General features: G+C 42.6%; 1 protein-coding gene across 1 annotated transcript in view; it reads right to left on the reverse strand.

Moving 5' to 3' along the window:
- The window catches only part of NCAPD3 (non-SMC condensin II complex subunit D3), a gene marked incomplete in the record, with an annotated part of 2635837 nt that overhangs the window by 410986 nt on the left and 2199272 nt on the right, over window positions 1-25579 (reverse strand). The window contains 1 exon segment of the mRNA XM_044081165.1: window positions 14921-15102. Within this exon segment, the coding sequence (XP_043937100.1) occupies window positions 14921-15102 (182 nt within the window).

The following is a 25579-nucleotide window of genomic DNA, read 5'->3' on the forward strand; positions in this document are numbered from 1 at the left end:
TGACTCCATAGACTTTTTAGATACCACTGTAGTTTCCTCATATGCAGTCTTGCATATGGAATTAGAAGAAGGCAGGAAACCATGAACCCAAAGGCTTGAAATGTTTGTCTTGCAGATAGCAGGGTTTTTGTGGCCACTTGTTTGAAGTAAGTTACCAAATGAATTTGCTTCTCTGGCGTGAGGAAAGCCATCTGGGCAGTTGTATTCAAGCTTGCACCCAGGAATGTAATCTGTTGACAGGGTACCAGTTGTGATTTCTTTTCGTTTATGATGTACCCCAGAAAAGTTAGAACCCTTTTTACAAACGCCATATGATTTAGAAATATGCCCTGGTTTTCTGCCTGAATTAGACAATTGTCCAGGTATGGATATATTTGAATAGTTCTTTGCCTGCAAAATGCAATAACTGGAGCCAGGCCCTTTGTGAATACCCTGGGCGCAGTAGACGAGCCAAAGGGCAATGCAGAGAACTATACTGCAAGTAGCCTGCTTTGAAGCGTAGGTATCTTCTGCAAGATTCCCTGATTGGGATGTGCAGGTATGCTTCTTTTAAATCTAGAGTTGCCAACCAGGCGTCTTTGCCTAGCATAGGAAGTAACTGGCGAAGAGTCAACATCTTGAATTTTGGAATCTCCAGAAAGGTGTTTAGAGTAGACAGGTCCAGGATTGGACACCATGATTTTTCTTTTCTGGGTACCAGAAAAAGCCTGGAATAGAAACCTTGTCCCTTTTCCTCTTCTGGTAACAGTTGAATAGCCCCCATGCTTAAGAGGGAAAGTACTTGTTTTTGAGCCTCTGCCCACTGATTTGGGGGCAGGTCTGGCCGCCTGTTTGGTGCTGGCAATGTGTGGAAATGAAATATGTATCCCTGGGACACTATATTTAAAACCCATTTGTCTTGGGTTATGAGTTCCCAGTTCTTTGCATGAAGAGCAATCTTTCCCCCCAAAGGGGCGGTTAAAAGATAAAAGTTTGGTAATTATAAACGGAAGTCATTGAGACTGTTTACTATAGGGGGGTGTCTTATTTCCAGCTTTGGAAGTGGCGGTCCCCCACTGCTTAGTTCTGAGAGTCCCCTGGGACTGAATTCTGGGGTTTTTGCTGTGTCTGGGTTTGGCTTGAGAGGATCTGGAAGGGGCTGGAAAGGACCAATTCTTAGTAGGCCAGTGCCTATTAAATCTTGGAGGTTGCACTTGTAAGAATAGATTTAGCTTTATCTTCCATCTTTTTTAGAACTTCTTCAGCCTTATTGCCAAACAGGCGGTCCTGATTTAAAGGAGCATCCAGCAATTTAGCTTCAACATGATCAGGCAAAGATCGCTCCTTAAGACAAGCATGCCTTCTAAGCACAGACCCAGTAACAGCAGCCCTGCAGGAGGCCTCTAAAGAATCAAAAACCACATTGCAAAGTATGTTTTCCAACTTGTTCAGCAGAGTAAATCCTGTAACTCTATTTTAAACACAGTCAGGAATCATCATCATTTTCTGTTTAAGCATTCCAATAATATGCTGTTGATATTTTAACATATGACATTGGCAGTTTAAAGCTCTGATTGCCAAGGCTGCAGAAGTATAAACCTTTTTACCCCATCTATCCAGCGCCCTGGAGTCTCTATCAGAAGGGGTAGGATTTTTAGCAGTAGAAGCCTTAAATGCCCTTGGGTCCTTGAGAAATGGTTTCTGGATCTGCAACAAGGTTTTTGAAAAGGAACTTGTGGGACTCGGGAACCCTGTAGTATGTCAGGTTTACTAGGAGCCGGAGGCAGGGAATCAGGGGCCAAACTGGATTCCGAGAACACATCAACAACAATGTCTAGTACAGGAGGTACAGCCAAAGCCCTATGCTGAGGTAGAAGGAGGAAATCCCTAAGCCTCTTTTTTTTTTTTAATCAGAAAATTCCTGGCTTTCCCAGTGGAAATGCTCCCTTAAAGTATGTAAAGTTTCCCCAAAAGAAAAATCATCAGGAGGGGAAGCAGAAGGAATGGAATCTTTTGCATCAGAATCCTCATAAGTAGGTATGGACAAATCCAGGTCATTAGAAGAGTCAGAAAAAACAGAATCCTGATCAGAAGAGTCATAATCAAGCTCAGCCCTAGGCCTCTTGGGGGGGGGGGGGGTTGACTACCCCTGATTAGAGTAATTACATCTTCAGCCATTTTTATCATTTGTTTTTTAGGCATAGGGGCCTGAACATGTAGCCTGGGCATTGGGTTTTTAGACATGGATTGAGATTTAGGCCTTAGTAATGAAGGCCGTGTCGATTTAATATGCAAGTCTGTAGGCCTGACAACACCCTCAGAAGCCGGTGCCTGCATAGCGGCTACAGACCCATCCAAGGTAGAGACATCCGCGGGTTCCATAGGTGAAGCATCGCGTGGCATACTGGACTCTGAATGGGTCTCAGTAGAGGCCTGCGAATCAGAAGTAGCGGTATCAGGGGCTGCGAAAGCGCCTCACTGAGCACTGGCGACTGGCTTAGGTGAAGCGTCGTCGGCAGTTTTGGATCTCGGCGGTCTGTCTCTGTCTTTATCTTTGCGTTTTTTTCAGAATCCTGGTAGTCGGATGGCTAGCCGACGACATTTCTGGATAATTAAATCGAGAACCGAAATATTTGGGGGCAAAAATGTACCGATGATGGATAGTGCGCTGATTAAAGCACAAAACCGACAGTAAGGTACGTCGTGGTCAGGGCCTAAGCAAGGAATACAGCTGTTGTGTCTTTCGGCTTTTCCCGGTTAGGGGTCGCCACAGCGGAACTCCGGTCCGCTAATGATTGGTAGTTGATTTTTACGTGCCGAGTTACCAGCCCGGACGAACAACCTTCAACGAAGGTACGCCCATTCAAGCATGTCTCCATGCAGAAGACGCTCTAGCTGAGAATCGAACCGGACAGCGTCTTACTGTGAAGCGACATCGCTACCGCAGCACAACCACAGTACAAATGAAAATCCTTATGAGGTATTTGCTTTCCATAAGTAATGCAATTATTAACGTTTACTGACATCGGTAAGGAGCAAAAAAAAGTTTCCCCAACTGGGTTACTCAGCTTTAAGTTGAAGACTTCGGTTCTGAAACTCAAAAACGAAAATTTCAGGAGTCGGCCGACTGGCACTTGCGAACTGCTTCTGCTTCGGGCACCACACGGCAAGAAAGACTGATGTAATGGCGTCGGCTGCATGTTTTATACCCCTGATGACCTGACATCATGGAAGAAGGAACAGCAAACGAAGAAGGACCCAAGACCTTGTTAATCAAGCCGACTGAGGGCAACCTGTCAGCAGATTACCCAAATGTAATGACTGCAACAGTGAAACATGAAGAACATTGTCTCTTGCGGGGTTTAACAGTAAGGGGTGAGCCCTCTGACCCAGAAATAGCTTCAGAGAAAGGAGACTTGAGCAGACCTTTCAAAATTAACTTATTCTTCCTCTCATTGAGAGTCCTGGTAAAGAAATTTTACAAATCTTACATGGGGGATCCACAGTCAAGTGGGAGACATTAAGACAGTAGACACATAAGTCATAACCATTGGAAAGCGGTAACTTATGGCCGCAATCCTTGCACTGCTTGAACCCAACAGTACTTTTCTTATCCAACATAACTGGTATGGAGAAGCACAGTAGCAAAAGGAAGAATAACGGCTACCCAAGAGAAGGGTAAAAAGAGAAAAGGAAGGATTACAAACGATGGTAATGAGAATTACTACAAGGTAAGAAAAGAGGGTAATAAAGGGAAAAGATTAAAGGCAGAGAGACTAAAGTGTGCTACAGGGTAGGAAAATATTAGAATAAACTTTTGAGAAAAAATTTAGAGTAATAATATACAAACTTTCTAAAAATGATACACTTAGCTGAGAGAGTGGCTTGACACGGCTGTACAGCAATGCGGCAAACGAGATCTGAGGTAACAGGGAGCAGAGCATTCTGGGTAGGACCATGGCTCAAGAGTTTTTCGCTGACACGAGCTTGATATTGGCCGGCTCGGATCTGAGGATGGAACTGATAACCCATCAGTAAGGAATGAACAAACATTAACAACATCAGATGAGTACTCTGAGGGATAGATAAATGGAGAATGAGAGCGAGAGAGAGAGAAGGTTGGATGATGTGGGGATAGTGAATTAGGAAGTGCAATAGATTAGCAAGGACGAAGTAAGGACAGGTATGAAGAGGATGAAAAGGCTGTTGGTCCAGATGACATACCTGTGGAAGCATGGAAGTGTTTAGGAGAGATGGCAGTGGGGTTTTTAACTAGATTGTTTAACAAATCTTGAAAAAATGAGAGGATGCTTGAGGAGTGGAGAAGTGTATTGGTACCAGTTTTTACAAATAAGGGTGATGTGCCAAGCTGTAGTAACTACAGAGGCATAAAATTGATCAGCCACAGCATGAAGTTAAGGGAAAGAGTAGTGGATGCTAGGTTAAGAAGGGAGGTGATGATTAGTGAGCAGCAGTACGGTTTCATGCCAGGAGAGAGCACTACAGATGCAATGTTTGCAATGAGCGTGTTGATAAGGGAAGTATAGTGAAGGGTCAGAAGGAGTTACCTTGTGTCTTTGTGGACTTTGAGAAAGCATAAGAAAGGGTGCACAGAGAGGAGTTGTGGTATTGTATGAGGAAGGCGGGAGTGGCAGAGAAGTATGCAAGAGTAGTACAGGATGCATATGACAGCAGTGTGACAGTAGTAAAGATCTGCAGTAGGAGTGATGGATGCATTCAAGGTGGAACTACATCAAGGATCAGCTCTGAGCCCTTTCTTATTTGTAATGGTGATGGACAGGTTGACAGACGAGATCAGACAGGAGTCCCTGTGGACTATGATGTTTGCAAACGACATTGTGATTTGTAGTGAGTGTATGGTACAAATTCAGGAGACAGTGGAGAGGTGGAGATGTGCTCTAGAGGGGAGAGGAATGAAGGTCAGCAGGACTAAGACAGAATACATGTGTGTGAATAAGAGGGAAGATAGAGGAATGGTGAGGATGCAGGGAGTAGAGCTGACGAAGGTGGACGAGTTTAAATACTTGGGATCAACAGTTCAGAGTAATTGTGAGTGTGGAAGAGAGGTGAAGAAGAGAGTGCAGGCAGGGTGGAGAACAGTGTCAGGAGTGATTTGTGACAGATGGGTACCAGTAAGAGTGAAAGGGAAGGTCTACAGGATGGTAGTGAGATCAGCTATGTTATATGGGTTGGAGATGGTGGCACTGACGAAAAGACAGGAGTAAGAGGTGGAAGAGTTAAAGATGTTATGATCTGCATTGGGTGTGGCGAGGATGGGCAGGATTAGAAATTAGTACTTTAGAGGGTCAGCCCAGGTTGGACGGTTTGTAGACAAAGCCAGAGAGACGAGATTACGTTGGTTTGGACATGTGCTGAGGAGGGATGTTGAGAGAAGGATACTAAGGACAGAGCTGCCTAGCAAGAGGAAAAGAGGAAGGCCTATGATAAAGTTTATGAATGTGGTGATAGAGAACATGCATGTGGTTGGTGTAACAGAGCAAGATGCAGAGGACAGGAAGAAATGGAAACAGATAATCTGCTGTGGCGACCCCTAACGAGAGCAGTCGAAAAAAAGAAGATTTAACATTTGTTTACTGGAAAAGTCCAACTTGGAACAAGCCAATTTTCAGCAGAGTCTCAGAGAGAAATGCTCTAGATGCATGTCTTCGTAAAGTGGGCGGAACCCGGAGCACCTGGAGGAAACCCACACGAACTAAGGGAGGATAATGCAGACTCCATACAGAAGGTACTCCAGCTGAGAACTGAACTAGAGAACCTCTTGCTGTGAGGCAACAACACAAACCGCTGCATCACTGCGCTGCTGTAAGTATACGTCTAATACAAACCTTTTGACAGGCATATTGCAATTGTCTACGAACATGCTTAATACCCCACCTCTTAACTACATTAACATTTTCTGACTTCCAAGTTCCTTCCCTCACCTCCATTAAAGTTCTTATCCCTAATCACAAGACCTGTTATGTTTGACAAACACACTAATACACCTCTTCAAATGCTCAATGTTCATCTACTGCATGCGTTAGTATCTTTTATCCTGTATTAGTTTCCTTACTGTCACATGAATGTAACCTAATTTGCAAATGTCAATGTAATTTTGAATGTATATTACTTGATGTCTGTTTATGAATAGCACTGAATGTCTGCTTAAAAAAATATTTGTAGTATGTTGGAGCTTTTCTCCCAGGGACTCTTCTGAAAAGGGGTTATTGACTAAACCCACATGGACAATCTCAGTAAACAAAAACAAAATAAATTTACATGGAAAACAGAAAAAAAAAAGGAATGATTTCAGCATCATATCTAAGAAGGTTGTTTGGAGTCAGGTGATGGAGTAAAGTCGCAACTTGAATAAAGGTAGATAAGTTGGTAGGGTTTTCATAATTATGTTTATATGATTAGATACAGGGGAAGATATGGGGTATCCCCTAGGTGGGCATTTAAAATGTATGTTTATGTGTTTAAAATTGTTTAAGGGTGCTTATGAAATTGTAAACTCTGGAAATGGACTGCTCAAATATGTTGCTTGTGTTTATACCATAAACAGCTGAATTACAAAAACAATGAAAAGTCAACATTCTCAATACTAACAACTGATAAGCAAGCAAATGTGTGAAACTACAATTCTACAAGGAAGACAGTTCATGGGACTATCCATCCACTCCAAGGAGGATAAAGGAACGTATATTTAACATTATGGACTCTCCTTGATAAGTTCAATGGTTAGGTTAATTCCCAAGCAGTAAAACCACCTGGGTGTAAGGAGCAAGAGAACCACTCCAACAATAACAACAACAAGACAGAGTAATGAAAACAACAAACCAAAGGCCTAACTACAAGGACTCACACAAAGGCTGCCTGGAAAGGCAGTGCCACATATCCCAAGGGTTGCGTGCCCGGTTCCTTCCAAGCCCTGGGGGATTATTAAGTCAATCAGGGGATTTATGGGGGGGGGGTAACCCATGATGTAGATGGACCTGTTCCAAACGCTTCCAGGAACACGGACTCATCACAGTTGGGTTTGTGGGAAGACCACCCACTTTTCTGTTGAAAGATTTCCATGATGTCTCCAAGAGAGACATCCTCAGGTGGGGATTCTGGGGGACCCCTTCCCTTCATCCAAATCCGTATCTTCTGTCAGGGATTCCAGTGGAGAATCCAAGTGCCTCCTTCTGCATGTGTGCTTCTGGTCCACCTCCTTAGGGGGGTGTTCAGGAGAGGTGTCGGAGGACTCTGGGTTTCCTGATGAGAAGCAGCCTTAAAACTTCTTGGAACAGGCCGTCAGGAAGGAGACAGGAGAGATTGATCTGGAAGGCCAATTCAGGCTGGAGGGGAGTTGGGTCCGAGGGAGGGAGAGTCAAGGCTCTCGTGGGGGCTGAGAGAACCCTGTCCACTACTTTGAAGGCTGAGAGCGAATGAGACTCTGAGGGCAACTCTGTCGAGGCTGAAGCCACCAATGTCGAAGCCCGATGAACCCCCACTGCTCCAGGCACCAAAGGTGGAGTCAGAGGCAAACTGTCGAGAGCTGAGGTGCCGAGGGGGAGGAACAGCTCTGAAAGCCTGGCAGCTGAAGCCAGAGCTACGGCTCTGAGTCTGTATGGCCCAATGAAACTGGGGCTGAATCACTAAAGGTGACGGTCGGCAAAGTACAAGTATTTACTGGCACCAACATCTCGAAACTCTGGATTCTCAGACCTGAGGGCTCCAAAGCAGATGGTCGGTTCTCCTGCCGTCAGGCGGGTCCTCGGTCGGCCGAATTCCAAAGTCTAGGTCCGGCATCGGTTGTCGTCGCTTCTTCACTGACGTCAGTGGGACAGGGGTATAAAAGAACCAGCCGACGCCATTTTCTTCTGTTTTTCTTGCCCTGGATGTCAGGTGCCCCCAGAAGGAAGGCAATACATAAAATTATGTAATAATGCAATGCAATATAATCAAAAAACAGTAGTTGCAAGCAAATACACCATAAAAAGAATACCCCTAGAGGGGAAGGAGGGAGGGAAACCTGGACTGCAGCTGTATTAGCACTCGAACATCTACATTTATGATAGGTACAAAACTGTACTATGTTCATCGTGCATACAGCTGCAGTCATAACAGATGGGTAGAATCCCAAAGCTAAGAAAGGGGTGGTAGGCACTAGGTGGAACTAGGAGGAGCCAAAATGCCCTGCAGGACTGCAGTGGCAAAGCCTGCTCTAGATTTGGAGTATAATGGTAGGTTGCAGTGTTTGGAGAAGGTATGCACAGAACTCCAGGTGGCTGCTTCCAAAATATCCTTGGTAGGAACTCCTCTGAGGAAAGCTGCAGAGGTGGCTGTGGCCCTGGTGGAATGAGTTCTAATGCCTGTAGGTACAGTTTTGCCATGAAAGGAATAGCAAAAGCGTATGCAGTGGGCTATCCATTTTGAGATTGTCTGTTTGGAAATTGGCTTTCCTTGAGCTCCTACCGCATAGGCTACAAAGAGCTGTTCTGATTTTCTGAAAGGCTTTGTTCTGTCCAAATAATAACTGAGTTGTCTGTGGATGTCCAAGGAATGTAGTAACCTCTCCCCTTTGTTTTGAGGATTAGGATAGAAAGTAGGTAAATGTATGGCCTGATTTAAAGCTACCCTGGATACCACTTTAGGCATAAAGGACGGGTTGGTTCGTAGGGAAACTCTGTCCTGATGGAAGATGATAAAAGGCTGGACAGCCATGAGAGCCTGTAGTTCTGAAACTCTGCGAGCTGAGGTGATAGCCAGAAGGAAAGCTGTTTTCCAGGACAAATATTGCAAATCTGATGAGGCAGCTGGCTCAAAAGGAGGTAAGGTCAGTTTTTCCAGAATGAAATTAAGATCCCAAGCAGGTATTGTTTCCTTGGAGGTCTTAAATTCTTAGCCCCTCTGAGAAACTGTCTTAAGAGAGGGTGAGAGAATAAAGGTGGATCAGTGTTGTATTCTGCAGAAATGGCAGAGGCATGGATTTTGATGGAAGAGAAATAAAGTCCACTGCTTAGCAGTTCAGCCAAATATTGTAATATTTGAGGTAAATTCAGTTTTCCAGGGTCCTGGCCCTTTTTCTCATTCCAGACACGAAAACGTTTGCATTTTGCGGAGTAAGCTTTTCTAGTTGATGGCCTTCTGGCCTCCAAAATGACATCCTGCACCTCCTTGGAGAGTAGGGCCTGCTGTGATGCTAAGGAATCTTCCATGCAGCTAGATTGAGTGTTTTTAGCTGACTGTGAAGAGTTTTGAAGCTGTGCTGAGTCAGAAGAAGAGGCATTAGAGGCAGGGTCCATGGTGGGGAATGCGTCAGGCTCCTCAGGAGTGGGTACCAGTGTTGCCTTGGCCCGTCCGGAGCAATGAGGATCATCTTTGGTCTGTCTGCTCTGGGCTTCAATAGAACTTTGGGCAGCAGAGGAAGAGGTGGGAAGGAATAAACTGTCATTGATGTCCAACTGAAAGAGAGAGCGTCCACTCTCCAGGCCTTTGGATGGAAGATCCTTCAGCAGAATTTTGTCAATTGATGATTTTTGTGGGAGGCAAAGAGATCTATGTCTGGCCTTCCCCATTCTTGGATTATTTATGTAAAAACTTTTGGATGCAACTTCCATTCGTGTGGATCTGTCATATTCCTGCTTAGGTTGTCTGCCAGCGTGTTTTCCTTGCCTGGCAAGTACTGTACTTGTAGTTCCATTTGTAAGCCCATGGCCATGTTCCAAAGTGACATGGCCAGTCTGCATAGAGGGTAAGAATGTGTTCCTCCCTGCTTGTTTATATACCACATAACTGTGGTGTTGTCCGTTCTTATCAATAGTTGACCTGGTTGTAGAAGGTCCTTGAAAGCTATAATAGCATTTATTACTGCTAGCATTTCTTTTTGATTGATGTGAAGGGGCTTTTCTTTTTGGGACTATTTGCCCTGAATGCACCGATCTGTCATGTGCACCCTCCAGGCGTAGTCCGAGGCGTCTGTTGTGATGACTTGATTTGCTTGAGGCTTGCTGAATGGAAGGCCTGTGTTTGTTTGACATGCTTGAGCCCACCACAGAAATTCCTTTTGCAGACATGGAATTAGTGGTATTACTGTTTCCAAACTGTGGCTGTGTTGAGACCATATGTTTTTCAGGTACCATTGTAGTTTCCTCATATGCAGCTTTGCACATGGGATTAGTAAGATGCAAGATGCCATGAATCCCAGAGCCTGCAGGATTTTCCTTGCAGTCAGCCTGGTGCAATTTGCTAGAGTTCTGAAGTATTGAATTAGTTGCCCCTGTTTTTCTGGCGTGAGGTAGGCCATCTGGGTGTTTCTGTCCAAATTAGCACCCAGGAAAATTATCTTCCGAGAGGGTATTAGCCTTGATTTCTTTTTGTTGACTGTGTATCCCAGAGAGTTCAATAACATTATTACATAAGCCAGATGTTTCAGAAGAATGTGCTTGCTGTCCGCTTGGATCAGGCAGTCATCCAAATAGGGATATATCTGTATCCCTTGAAGTCTGCAGTAGGCAACTACTGATGCCAGGCATTTCGTGAATACTCTGGGCGCAGTAGATAAGCCAAAAGGCAATGCAGAGAATTGATAATGAGTTGAACCTGCAAGAAATCTGAGGTACCTTCTGCAATTTTGTCTGATTGGGACATGCAGGTATGCCTCCTTGAGGTCCAATGTTACCAGCCAAGACTCCTTGCCTAGCATGGGAAGAAGTTGTTGTAGAGTCAGCATCTTGAATTTTGGTACGAGCAGAAATGTGTTTAGGATGGATAGATCCAAAATAAGTCTCCAATCTTTTCCCTTCCTTGGCACCAGAAATAGCCTGGAATAAAAACCTTGACCTTATTCATGCGTAGGTACCTCTTGAATCGCTTTCATGTTTATGAGATCTGTAATTTGCCTTTGTGCCTCTGCCCTTTGATTGTGTGGCAGATTTGGCATCCCTCTCATTTTTGGAAGAGTGTGAAAATGGAATTTGTAGCCTCTGTTTATAATGTCCAGAATCCATTTGTCCTTTGTGACAATATGCCAATTTTCTGAAAATAATGCCAGCTTTCCTCCTAAGGGGGCTGCCATTTGAGACCTGGTTGGCATGCAAAGGGGAAAGTCATTGGGTTTGATTTCTGAAAGATTGCGAGTTGTCCTCACCACCTCTTTGTGTAGGAACTTGCCATTGTCTGCCTCTATACGATCCTTGGGATTGTCCTCTGCCCCTCGGGCACCTGTATCTGCCTCTTTGGGGTCTGTCTGTTGCAGGAAAGGACCAGTTTTTGGAAGGTCAATTTCTACTAAAACGTGGGGGTTGAACCTGCAGAAATTCTTTCACAGTTTGCATTGATTTAGCCTTTTCCTCCATTTTCCTTAATACCTCCTCAGCATTAGCACCAAATAGTACATCCTTTTGAAGAGGGGCGTCTAGTAATTTAGCTTTGACGTGATCAGGCAAGGCTTGTTCTTTGAGCCAGGCATGCCTACGTATGACTGATCCTGTAACAGCAGCTCTACATGAGGCCTCTAGAGCATCAAAACCACATTGTAAGGTATGCTTACCCACTTGTTCTGCACTATGCATCAAATCCTGCAACTCCTTCAAGTCTGGTTGTTCAGGTTGTGACATTTTACTTTTCAATTGTGATAACAAAAACTGTTGGTATTTTAGCATATGAAACTGACAGTTTAAGGCCCTCATGGATAAGGTAGCCGAGGTATATACCTTTTTTCCCCACTTTTCTAAGGATCTGGAATCTCTCTCGGAAGGCAATGGATTTTTAGCAATGGAGGCCTTAACTCCCTTGGGACCCTGTGAGATGGTTTCTGGGTCAGCAGCATGGCTCTTGTATAGAAATTGGTGTGAGTCAGGGACCCTGTAGTATCTGTCAGGCTTAACTGGAGCTGGAGGTAGAGAGTCCGGGTTAAGGCAGGCCTCCGAGTAAACATCATCTAGGATGTCCAAGACAGGAGGTATAGCCAGAGGCCTGTGCTGAGGAAGCAAGAGAAATTCCCTGAGCCTTTTCTTGGAATCTGAATAATCCTGGCCTTCCCAGTGGAAGTGTTCCCTTAAGGTATGCAAAGTTTCCCCAAATGAGTAATCCTCAGGGGATACAGAAGGGATGGACTCCCCATCAGAGTCTTCAAAAGGGGAGTAAGAATGTTCCTGATCATCAGAGTGCTCTGAAATAATGGAGCCCTGATCAGAGGAGGGAGAATCTTCCTCCACTCTAGGCCTTTTGTCCAGAGGGGGCTGAGAACCTCTGATAAGGGTAATTAAATCTTCAGCCATTTTAAGCATCTGTTTCTTAGGCATGGGGCCTGGAGATGGGCCCTGTGTAGCTGGTCTCTGAGTGCATGGTTGCTTTAGACTTTGTGAAAGCCTTGATGGAGAAAAAAAGAGGAAGGTCTGAAGACACCTTGAGTGGAGGTGGACCTGTCCACATTCTGAGTTTCAACGCCAAGAGTGGCTTCGGTATCTGTAGTCGGGTGTGGCGAGGAGCCTGCGACCTCGGGCACAGGAGACACCGTCAAAGACAGGTCGTCGGTAGTCAGGGGCTGCGTAGGCGGCTCGCTGAGAACCGGACCACGTGTAGTCGGCTTTGGCGTGGTGTCGGTAGAGGCCGCGGACCTCGTGGGTCGGTCCTTGTCTTTACGTTTTTTAGACAAAACCGGAGTCGGAGTATCCGACAACATAGTATAGTTAAATGCTTTCCCAAAATAATGCTGGGCGAACTCCGCCCGACGCTTAATAGTGCGTTTGTTGAAAGTAGCACAAAAGCGACAGACCGAGACGTCGTGGTCTGGGCCTAAACAAGGTATACAGAGGGAATGGAAATCCTTATGCGGTATTTGCTTCCCACAAGAAATACAATTATTAACTTTGTCTGACATCGGTCTGAGGCAAGAAAAGTTTCTCCAACGGGGTACTTAGCTTTTAAGAAGACTTCGGTTTCCAAATTTTCGTAATCTCAGGAGCTGGCCGACCGGCACTTGCGAACTGCTTCTGCTTCGGGCACCGCACGGCAAGAAAGACTGAAGAAAATGGCGTCGGCTGGTTCTTTTATACCCCTGTCGCACTGACGTCAGGGAAGAAGCGACGACAACCGACGCCAGACCTAGACTTTGGAATTCGGCCGACCAAGGACCCGCCTGACGGCAGGAAAACCCATCTATTATGACTGCAGCTGTATGAACAATAAACATCAGACATGAAGATAGGCTGTGCGGTCATGGCTCCAGAGGGAGACTGAGCAGGCAAAACTCTCAACTGAATCTGCGCCTTCAGAAATTTCCTCATCAGGCAGTCAACTTTGAATTCTGAAAGGCACCAGGAGGACCTGTCAGAAGAAGCTGTCGACCCTGGCCTGCAGTGGTGCCTGGGCGATGCCAACAGAAGAGACTTCGAGAGAGGGCCTGTTGGCTCCAGTTAAAAACACGGAGATCGGAGGACAAGGGGATGAAGCTGAAGTAGTCTGTTGACTTTTGGTGGGCTGTTCTCTCACAGGAACTGAAGCTCTACAGGGAGACAACTCTCTGGACTTATCCTTTTCTTTTTCCTTGGTTTGTCAAAACCCTTATTGCTGGCTTTTCTTTTTCCTTGGGTTTGTCAAGACCCTTATTGCTGGCTTTTTCGAGGGGAGGTTTGAGCCCCTGATATAGATGCAGAGGCAGGGAGAAGACCCTTCAGGATAAATTGCTCCCATGCATACAGAACAGGAGGAATCTAAATGGACCACTCCTAAACAAACTACGTACACAGTGTGGCCATCAGAAGGCAGAATTTTATGCTCGCAATCTGTGCATTTCTTGAAGCCTGCTGGCTTATAATCACCAATGGCAAAACAACAATGTCTCTGATGCAAACAGGTAACCTGTAAATAATTCATCTCCCAGGCCCATGCTTACAATTATCAAGGGTATCAGAACTAGTCAGAAATTTGAGATGCATGGCTAGGCTTAAAAAGGCCATTGTGGTCATTAGCCTAGTAAACACCTATGAACTACAGCTTCAAAAAACACCTTCTAAGACGACGGAAAGAGAGAGAGAGAGGTAAGAGATGCTACTTTAACTTACTTTTTTTTTTCTACGAGAGAGGAGGTAGGAAGGGAAAAAAGATAAAAAAAAATACACTCACACAAAACAAATTTCTGAAATTCCCCAGAGGAAGCTCAGTAATGGGAACCCATGGCTGTTCAGACAAGCGGCAAACGAGATCTGAAGGGTGGAGAGAGAGTGGGGCATTATGGGTAGGATAGCAGGAGCTTAGTTTTCCGCTCCAAGGATGGAATATACGTCTGATTGAGTCAGATCCAAGACCCACAGGTTAAAGATCAAATGAAGACAACTTCATATCAACAGTTTGGGAGGCTTTCTCCTGTTACTGAAGTTGGAAAATGTAAAAAAAAATTGAAATTTTTAACACTTATAAGATATCAAATGAAACTATTCAGCAAGCCAATTTGTGATTCATATACTACAGTGCCATGAAAGAATCAGGAAATTCAGGAGAAACTCAGTACCAAAAAATGATTGTGAGGGTTCACACTTTGAATAATGATGTTAACAATCTACTGAAGCACAATATCTTGATGAATGGGTTATAGTGAAATATGGACACCTAACCATTTTAATAAAACACAGCATGTATTCCAGAGGAGATCACACTGGAGAAAAAGGTGGGCATATACTAGGGTACTAGGGCAACAACAGGCACTAACAAAACTCTAAAGGCACCTGGCTTGCAAAATTATTCCACCCTGTGGTGTTCATGTCTTTGACAGATAATATATAAAATCTTCTTGCATAAAATAAATATGGATGAAAAATATGCACTACATTACACAGAGTACACTTTTTCCTTTAAATTATGTTCTCTGACTAAGAAAAAAATGAATTGCAATAGTTTAAAGTAAACAAAAAATAAATGGATAATCTCTTACCTTTCTTTGCCTCCAGCAGTTTTCAGTGTTCCCTGCTTAGGTGAAGTAAATAAAATGGATGGTACAAGACGTTTGTTTTGTGGGGTAACAGCAACTGGAGGATGTCTTGCAGCTGCAGGAGACTTGGGCACACTTCTAGTACGGACAGATGGAGAAGATGCCAGTGATCGTCGAGGGGATTGCTAAACATGTCAAAGAAACAATCCAAAAGTATATTTTAGAATAAACTATTATTCACTCTGATAATACAGTTATTCAAAGCTTAGTAAATTTAACCAAGAGGACATTCTCAAAGAGTAGCATTACCATCTTTTTTGTTAGCATCGAATGCCTCTCAGAACAGACGTATGAGTGTTCCATCTGATGTTACTAAGAAGAAGAAACTGAAGCTAGATGTACTTTTCATTGCTTTGTCTAGTCTCACTACGAGGGTTTACTCAGGGGCTACCAATTAATCTTACCAGCTTACACTGCCATTATGTAATATAGATTCAGTTTTTCCTTAACCTGTTTCCAAAATCTCTGTTGCTCAGTATACAAATGTCAGCTTGCCTCCAGTTTAATTTTTGATTACTCACACTTCAATTTTTTATTCAGCATTACATGTTCAAATCTAAATTTTAAACTAAAAATTCATTTTTCTGAAGCAAAGCAAAATCCATCCTCCAAAGTTTCCACACAGATTGTTGTGTGTATCCTCATTGCAGAGTTTTGATACATGTTCATCACAGTTGTTGATCCTGGAGAGGTACTTCTAGAGTAGGCCCATCATAAAGGAACATCTTATTCTCTGTATTTTCATCCAGACTGCAAACACTTCATGGTCACCAGATTTCCTTAGGCTCATGCCCATATCACTGCAAAAGGGCTTGGGGGTATTCTGACTACACTCAGTTTTGACACCTTAAGCTTATGCAACACCTTTCCACAATGCAAGGAACATAAATCATCATAAATCAGCCACAATATGTACTGGAATTTTATGTCTTCAAGGGCAGTAACAGTGAGGAGGGGTCAGAAAGTAGGTCAGGAACCAGTTCCAGTAGATACAGTGACTATGCAAATTAGAAATAATGGATGTGTAACAACTTGAGACATCCTCTGATCTTAAGAATCTTAAGTCCGCATACTTGTAAAGGCATGACCCCTTTGGTCCACTACTAGCATCTCTACACCGTTAAGAGACATATGGACCCAAAGGTCCCCAATGTACTGGACTCTTGCTGTAACAATAGTTCCACATGCAAGAAAATGTTATAACATACATGAAAGGAAAATTATGAACTTTTTGTTAAAGTATTCGGCCATAATGGGCAATTGCAGAAATGAGAATAATGTCGTCACTACAAACAGACCCTCAAAAGTGAGTTCATATGGTCAATACTTATGCATCTACTAAATTGTACTCTACTTATTTATTTAGCCAAATGCAGTGGGATTAATCCACATAGTACCAGACAATCCACCAAATACCCCAATGCAGGGAAAACCCTCAGGAGGACTTCCAGACAACATGCCCCGGAGAACTAACTTCTCAAAGAATGCTTTACATTATGAGAGGAGATCCAGTCGGTACTACTACACAGCAAACATGCACAGATGGTGCCATCTCAGTACATCAGTAAAAGGCTGCTAATCCTTCTGGATGCAAAAGATATCAGAGCTACATTAGCTAGATGGACAGCATCTGTTAATACAAAACCGCATTCAGTCAAGAGTAAATTAAACAAGGAATTCCAAGATGGCTGCACACTGAGTAACAGTCTCCCAGTGCGAAAACAGAAACTCAGCAGAAAAGGCCAGTAGACGTGTTTATGGGTAAACTTCAGTAACTGGCTAGTAAGTACACTGCTTGAATGCCAGGAATTAAGAAACGCATAAGACCTGATAAAAAAAAAAATCAGATACAAAAAGTGAGGAAGAAACACTGCCAGGGGAGAGTTCTGCAGCTGCTTAGCAAAAAGTAATGCAACCTTCAGACATGACTTCCAATAACCTACAGGACGATATAAGACAAAGTACAGTTTTGTACCTACCATAAATGTAGATGTTCGAGGATCCACATTGCGTCCTTCCTTACTATTGGGTAGTCCGGCTGTCAGGAATACCCCAGATAGTGGCTGGCAGTCGATGGTCGTCAGGGCTTAGACGTCAGGACTGGCAAGTACTAATCGGGTACTAATCGACCGACTTCATATCCTCCATCAGTCACTGATTGCCCCAGACAAGACCCCTAAAAAGACAAGGCCCAAATAACCCAAAAATAGAAATATATACAATATATATATGTATATATATAAAAACATAACCATAAACCTCCAACACCCACCCTACACAAAGACACAGGGGAGGAGGATTGATTGGGGCAGAACAATGTGGATCCTCTATTGCATCTACAGGTAGGTAACCACAAAACTGTGTACTGTTCTTAGTTCACATTGCTTCAGTCCTTATTGCTGGGTATGGCAAAGAAGGTAGAGAGGTAGGCAACAGTGGCAAGAAGCAGGAGCTGACAACCAGCCTGCCAAAACTCATGGAGAAAAAGAAACCAGCTAGACTTAGTAGAGACTGAAAGAGGAAGGTGAAAATGCTTAAGAAAAGTGCCTAGCTGCCCTCAAAAAAATCCTTTGGCATCCACCTGCCCAACCCATAAGAATATAACCAGCTGAAATCGCCCTAATGAGGCAAAATCCCCTATCCAATCTCTCCTTGCCCCCATGGGGAATAACATACAAAATGCAATGCAAAATCCCATACCTAGAAAAATGTTTTTTTGCGACATACGCTGATGTGAACTCACAAGCAACTGCTAAAAACAAAACGCAAGAGCCTGCAAAAATAATAGGGTCCTGCTTAAATAAGCATAATTAATAGTGTAATTCTAAAAGCACACAAATCTTTTCCCTTTATTTTTGAGGATGCTTGAAAAGTAAGGCAAAAAAGTAGTTTGGTGAAAAGCCACACTAGAAACCACATTAGAAAAAGGGAGGGCATATGCGTAATGATACTAATCCATATGGAAAATCAAGGCAATGATAACCTGTAAGAACTCGAACCAGACAGGGCTCTTGTGCCAGCAATAGCCTTTCAGCAGAAAGTACTTACAGTATATCAATTCAGCAGCAGTGGCAGGGTTTCAAGTAGCAGTTAGTAAGTTTTCCAACACGCCGTGGAGTCTCCCAAGCAGGGTAGGAGGAGCTCTCATTGGGGGTCTTATATTCTTTGCCCTGAGAAACTGCTTGAACAAAGGATGCGAAAAACAATGGAAGGTCACATCATACCTGAGCTGAATCTGCTGCAATCATATCTTAATGGAAGAGAAGGTTCAGAAATCCAATGAATAACTCAGTAAGTATTGAAGAAACAAATCTCCTTTATTTTCAGAAATCTCATAATTCCTTGCCCTACTCCAATCCAAATCTCTCTTCCATCTTGAACTAGGACTTCCAGCTTCCACCTAACTTTTCAAAATCCATATGCACATTTAAAAAGTGTTGACCTTGTGAGACCAAAACAGCTTCCAAACAGCTGTTCACGTAAAACTGAATGGAGAAGACAGCTTGACATTGAGACAAAAGCTGTTCTCTCGAACTCTTAGTGCGAGATGGAGGGGTCTTGGCCATGGAAAGGCTACTATTTAAATACTGGTAGGGTTGCCACAGTGCTGGGGGCCAATCTGGAGCTATTAATCATCCTTGAAAAGCACGTCTTGTTGTTTTTTTAGAAACACCTTTGAAGCACCTTTGAAGCAAGAGTTTGAGGTGGTACACTGATAGATTTTTCAACTGAAGCTGTGTGATGTAACCTCTTTGTGCAAAACATGTGGCCTCTTTGGGCACAACTTTGAAAGCTGGTTGGCAGCCAAGCTGAAGAGTTCCAGCCCACTATCAAATGATTCCCAGGGACACTGGGAACCTTTGAAATACATGAATCTCAGCTTTCCCGCCCACCTGGATCATGATGTGTCTTCTGTCATGTTGAGCTGCTAGTTTGATTAGTTGCCTGCAGGCAAACCTGCCTGCCTGCGGTTGCAGCTAGTTGCATGATCTCTATAAAATTGTTGCTTGCCTGCACAATGGGTAAAAGTGTTGCTGTTTAAGTCGAAACACGGTTCCTGAAGCTGTTAGTATCCTGTTACCTGCCCTGGAAGATGCTGAAGCATGAGAAGCATTGTGTGTAACTATGTTGCTAACATCTCTGCCAGGTGTTGATAATAGATGCTGTAGTAAATCAGGCCTGCTCCCAAAGCAAAACTTTCCATTCTGATGGTAAGGTTGAGCAGCCCAAGAGGGGTCCAAAGTTCTGATCTGACAAAGCCTCTTTTCTGAGCTACAGAAAAAAATTCTTTCTGAAACATTCCTCCTTTTACCTCCCAGTTGTCCAAGGCAAGGTATTGCTGTTTGAGTGACATGTCCCTGTCAGCAAGTAGTCCTACATAGCAGTTTGAATATAAGCTTGGCTTCCTCATATGCAGTTGGGAAATGCTTGAAGAATACATTTGCAGTCATGCTCTAATTGATGGAGTACAATGGAGAGTAAGGATTGATTGATAGAGATACAGAATAAGCCAAGAATTGTGACTAGACTCTTCCAGATGTCCGGGGTTAAAAAAAGGCCATCTGGTCTTGAGTATTCAGTAGACTGGATAGAATTGACATCTTTTGAGAACAACTGTGGGACGCTGCTGTATATATCCTCAGGCATCTAAAGCACAGTTCTTTATTGTTCCTGCTGTGAATCAGGTCCTTGTCCAAGAAAGAGCCGGCATGTCGTCAGATAAGGAAGTAAGCTTAGTCTTTGGCCTGAAAGGCCCCTGAACTGGAGCCAGAACCTAGATGAAAAGCAAAGGCGTGTAGAGATAAGCCAAAAGCCTGAAAAGAGAACAATGAATACTTGTTGAAAGCTTTCGAGCATAAGCTTAGGTAAGCCTGCAACCTTAGGAAGCAGTGAAGGTAGCTCCCTTAGCGAGATCTAAAACTACTGTCAGTGATGAATGCCCAGCAAGCCAGGTAAAAGCTGTTGTAGCGTCCTCCCTTTGATAAATTGAAAATGTCCCTCTGTGTTGAGGAGGTCTGTCTGGTAATGTATCCACGTGTTGTTAAAATCTTTGGTACTGGAACAGTGAGAGGGAAATCCTAGACCATTCCCCATCTGGAGGGACTGAAAGCAGCTAAGCCCCCATCTGTAGCTGGCACAGGGGTACTTGCAGGCATATTTTGTGAAGGAGGATGTGTGGGCATGCCTTTGAAAACAAATGGATGTATGGAAAATAAAATCATCTGTCGTGGTGAATGATAAGATGCCAAAGTTGATCCCCAGGATCCCAATTTTCTTTGAAAGAGACCAGAGTGAATTGGCAGGCTGCCAGGCGAAAGTTGCAGGTGAACTCCTGTTCTAGGCCTACAAGAACCTTTGACCCCTGCCTACTCACCAACTACCTGTGAACTCCCTGTTCTGGGCCTAAAAAGATATGTCCACTCTGCTGTACCGTCTAAGGCTAGTCATCCAAAAATCTGCAACCAGATATTAACACCCCTTCCTGTAGGAAAAATACTAAAACCTTTGGCTGCAAAAATGCCACACTTTAGCCTGTTGCATAGACTTTAGAGTTTAAAGATAAAACTGTACAACTGCTTCCAACAGCGAATCAAACAAACTTTCCAGATGCAAAATCAGCATCCCTGTGATCCTCCTTAACATACTCAGCTAAAAGATGGCATTCTGTAGCAGATCAAACTGACAATCAACGCTATGCATGAGCCAGACTCGAGAGGTATATCCAACATCATTGCCACATATGCAGACACTTAAATCGATCAGGATGAAGACTTTTATATTTCCAGCAACTGCACACATAATTTTGATTCCTTCTAACCTGGATGACAAGATGTTGGTTTCTCATGTGAATTTTGGAATTTCAGAGCATGACAAGCAGACACTTCCAGCTCTGCCTTTTTAGAAATTCCTAGGTCTGCAAACACCTTCCCCTCACATATCAAGGACTTGCAGTATTAATTTTGCCTTTTTACCTTTTAACCCTGAAGGCCTTTTTACTGCTTCAGCCCTGAGAAGCAGTCAGCAGGTTTACCCTCTCAAAATTAACAAATACCTGAAAGGAGGGGCAGCCTATAGTACCTATCAGGTCATTCACAGCAGAGAGGCAAAAGAGTCAGGGAAGCCTCTTAATAGTGCCATCTTCCTCTTTCACTGAAGGAGGTATAGCTAAGGGCCTAATTGGGGGTAATAAAATTCCTATGCAGTGGAATCATAATAAGAGTAATCTTCCAGGTTAAGAAGCTGCCTTCAGTCTCATCAATGAAAGTGAATCAGAATAGGGTGGAAGGAGGGTGGAATCATCCCACAGAAGAATCAGAATATCTGAATCAGAATAATCTGCTGAGGCCAGAGGTTCTTCCCTCTTATCCTGAGAGAGTCCTCAGGTTCCACCCTAGGCTAGGCCTCAGGAGGGGAGTAGAACCTCTAATCATAGTAATAGAATAGAAAGCATAGTGCATCAAATCTTCCCACCTGAAGTGCACAGTTTCTGAAGCACTGAGCCTAAACTTGGCCCTAGGTCCCCTACTGAAGCTAAGCTAAGGAGAAAGGCACAGAAAGTTTAAGAGAGGTAGAGCAGCCTACTGACCTTTAGGAGACCTACCAGCCTACCTCAGACCTGAAGCATCCTGTAACAGTCCAAAGAAAGGCACTTCTGTAAACTCTCTGCTTAGCTGCTTGTTTCTCCACTCAGACTACAAGACCACCTGTCCCGGGACTGCAGAAGATCAGCCAGCTGAGATGTTTGTCCCAGCTCTACCCTGGCACTTCGCTGTCGGCGCTTGTTAAAATTACAGCGCTTCCCAAACACTAACAGAACGGGTGTATATCCAAGCTGGCGCCACACCCAGTCTAACCTCTCACAAACTAACCTCCTAGTAAAACAAAAGGTATACTGGGTGTTCTAACAAAATTATCATGTGGCCCCATAGGTTATCAGGGCCTAAACAAGAAACCTTGGGAGAAACTCTAATTCCTGTTCCCTCGCGGTTTCCGGGCATTACAACCATTGGGTCTGAAACTCGGTTTTTGAAAACTTTCAGAAGCAAACAACCTGCTTGTTCCATTTCTTTCAGAACATCTGCATATGGACCTAGTTAAAATAAACAAAACACTGGCAAGAGTGTATCAGCACAAACAAAAGGCTGGAAACAAATGGAAGAAGCTTTAAACAGATATTCAGATGAGATGATAAAGCTGCAAAAGTCACAGGTCGAAATGAAGAAAAGGCTGGCTGAATATGAGGCTGCTCAGGAAGAGATGTTTTAAAAAAGAATAGAATTAGAGGATGCAGCATGTAGGGAAAACCTGAGATTTTCAGCTAAACCTGAGAAGATGGAAGGAACAGACTGCATTAATTTTACGAAAGCACAAATCAGCAACTGGACTGGTATTCCACAGTAGGAACTGTTAGTTAAATGGGCATATCGTGTGTATGCTCCAAACCTAGTCATAAGAAAGCAACCTAGACCTATAATAGTACGGATGCAATCCTACCAGCAGGAGTTGATTCTAACAAAACTGTGGAAGGAGGACAAAATACTACAAAATGGGAGATAGCAGAGTGTTTGTGGAGAATGATTACTCACTGTACACCAAGCAAAAGAAAAGTAAATGCATTCCACTATTCAGAAAATGTCAAGATGCAGGTGTGAGATTCAAACTGCCGTACCCAGCTGTCTTCAAAGTATTCTTCACTGAAAGGACAAAATCATTTTTGATGATATGCATGCTAAGGAGGAAATACAAACGTTTGTCCAACAAAAATTGAGCCGTGAACCATAAGGAGATTCTACTTCTTGTTCTTCTGGTAATAAAGACCAGAGAGAGATTGCACCTGTGAAACCTCTTCCAGTATTTCAATGGAAAACATTGGGAGAGAAGGAAGGGAGCATGAGAGGTTGACTAGAAGACTTCCTCTAACTGTACCCATGTCATGTGACCAATTTTACAAATTATATGTTCAAACTACTAGCATGTATATATTGATGTCTTTTTGTTTTTATTTTACCAATGTCGTCTTCTATCTAATTGTAGTGTTATAATTTTTCTTAAATTTGGGAGCTTTTCTCCCCGGGCATCTACTGAAAAAGGATATGTATCCAGCTAGACTAGCCCGGTCAACAAATGTAAAATAAATAAATAAATAAATAAGACTCGAGAGTATGTTGAAAATGAAGCAGAGACATGATTTGGGTGATGGAGCAGAAAAGTAATAAAATCAGTAAATTAATGTGGGATTACAATGCAATAATTATATTTGTGACATATGACAGAACAAGAAATTCTGGAAATATTGGACTTTTTTCAAAATCTGTTTGATGTGTGGGGGACTCTAAAGTATATGCCCTACTTCATGTCATTAATGCTTGGAAAAATGCTTTGGGGAGGAGAAGAGAGGGGAGAACGTTAACTGTAAGAAAATAAAACACTTTCTTTTCTTAATAGCTTTGCATGCTAATTTTAAATGTAATGGGGACTGTAAACAGGTGGTGTTTTTCTTTTTGTTTTTTCGTGTTGTTTTTACTGACTGGTTTTTCAGTGCAAGCTTAGCTGGAGTTTCCATTTTGTTTTTACTGATTCTTTTAGAGTTTTGAGAAATACAAGCAATGCAATGATAAAAAAACAAAAACAAAGGGAGCCTGGTTAAAAAGGCATGACAAAGTTCAAATTAATGTGCTTTTTTTCATTCTTGCATGGGGAAATGACTGATTGAGGACGTTTGTTTTAAGAGAGAACAAATTATTGAATAATATGAGGCTTTTTTTCTAGCAGTTGCATGTAAGTATACTAAGTAGCACTTCTGCAGCTGGTCTTCATGTCTCCATGGAGACAATCTGATAAAGAGAAACTGGAGACAGTCTGGTGGAAGGGGACTGGCTGAGGAAAAAGAAAAAACAGAACAGAGAAATTGGCTAAGACATAATGTTCTTTGAAAACAATTTAGGGTTTTCCCAGGTGTGACAGCTTTAAAGATAATGCAAAACCAATTAGACCTGAAGTAAAGTTTTCTCAGTTTAAAATGCATGGGGATATTAATATAAACCAGTGCTTTTGTTTTAGTTTTCTTTTTCACCATTCACATTTTCTTTGTTCAGTTTTAAAAAATAGAGGCACTGCAATGAAGGAAAAAAAAAAAGAAAAAGGAGGAAGGGAGGAGATGGGGAAGAGATGGTAGGTCTAGTTAAGAGTGTGTGATAAAACAAAAATCAGTGTGCTTTTTCCCATGCTTGTGACTGAGTTAAAACCCTAGGCATTATCCAGTAGCAAGTTTATTACAAAGCAGGAAATTAAAAAGAATACTGAATATTGTAAGGATTTTTTCGGATGTACAAGGTACCCTTAGCAGTTTTGTGTCTGGTTTCATGTTACTAGAAGACAATTTGATAAATAAAAATGGCTTGGAGATAGTGCTTATGGAAAGCATTCACATGTTTTCTCAACTGGGAAAGCTATAGAGACATACAAAATCAAATAGCACTTACTAGTAGCACAGGCTATACCATGTGTCTTAGCATGACTAACCTTTCTTTTTGGTTAACTATAGCCTGTCTGTGTAGCTAACAACTTAGAACTTATCTTCTTATTATTAGGAAGTAAAAACTTCAATATTTGAAGATGTGCATAGTTGTGTGTGTTATTATTGAGTTAATAGGTTTTTTTTGGGGGGGTGTTTGTTCTGTTTGAGGGATTTCAAAAAAAGAAAAGATATTCAAGATATGGCATTGGCACAAGTAGATATTACAAAAACAACTATATAAAAGACCAACCTGCCGAACAGTATATATGTGTAACATAAAAGTTGGAACTAGACATTTAACAAAAAAGCAGTTATACATAAAAGGTGGTAATAACTATATAAGAAAATGATGCTGTCTGTAATGTCTTTCAATCTGAATGGTTTTACAGATAAACAAAAAAAAAGTAGTGAATTATATTAAAAAATGTGGAGTGCTACAGGAGACACACCTGGAAAGAACTGGACATGTGAATTTGATAAAGAAAGGTTTTCAGTATGGTTATTCAGCAGAATATCTGGGTTAAAGGAAAAGACAAGTACTAATTGCAAGAGGAGCTCCAATAGTGATAGAAGAGGGGGGAAGATAATAATGGAAGATGCATAGTAATGAGGAGCTACTGGCTATGGAGGAAGATTACACTGGCATGCATTTACATCCCCCCCTAAAACTGCTATAATGGAGCTTAAGAAAATTCTGGGAGAAATAATCAGCTTTCAGTAAAGAATATTACTTATAGGTGGAGACTGGAATTTAGTTTGCAACAGTGAAGGTGTGTCTGGGGGTCCTAGAAGGGAAAATACAACAAAGGAAGGTAGATTTTTGAAGAAATTTATGAAAATGTTTGTCATGGAAGATGTGAATTCAGTACTAGGAGTTCAGAGTGAATTTACATATTGCTCACCACGATACAAAAACTGGGCTCGGCTAGATAGATTTTATATCTCACAAGAACATGTGCACTTAATTGAAGGTCATGAAATGCATCCAATAACTATTTCAGATCATGCGCTAACAACAACTAAAATAAAAATGCAAGGTAATGAAATAAAAATGAGACACTGGCACTTTCCCACCTATCAGCTGA

This window comes from Protopterus annectens, chromosome 8.part0, assembly GCF_019279795.1.
Source record: "Protopterus annectens isolate FY-2018-M chromosome 8.part0, PAN1.0, whole genome shotgun sequence".
Classification (NCBI taxonomy): domain Eukaryota; kingdom Metazoa; phylum Chordata; order Ceratodontiformes; family Protopteridae; genus Protopterus; species Protopterus annectens.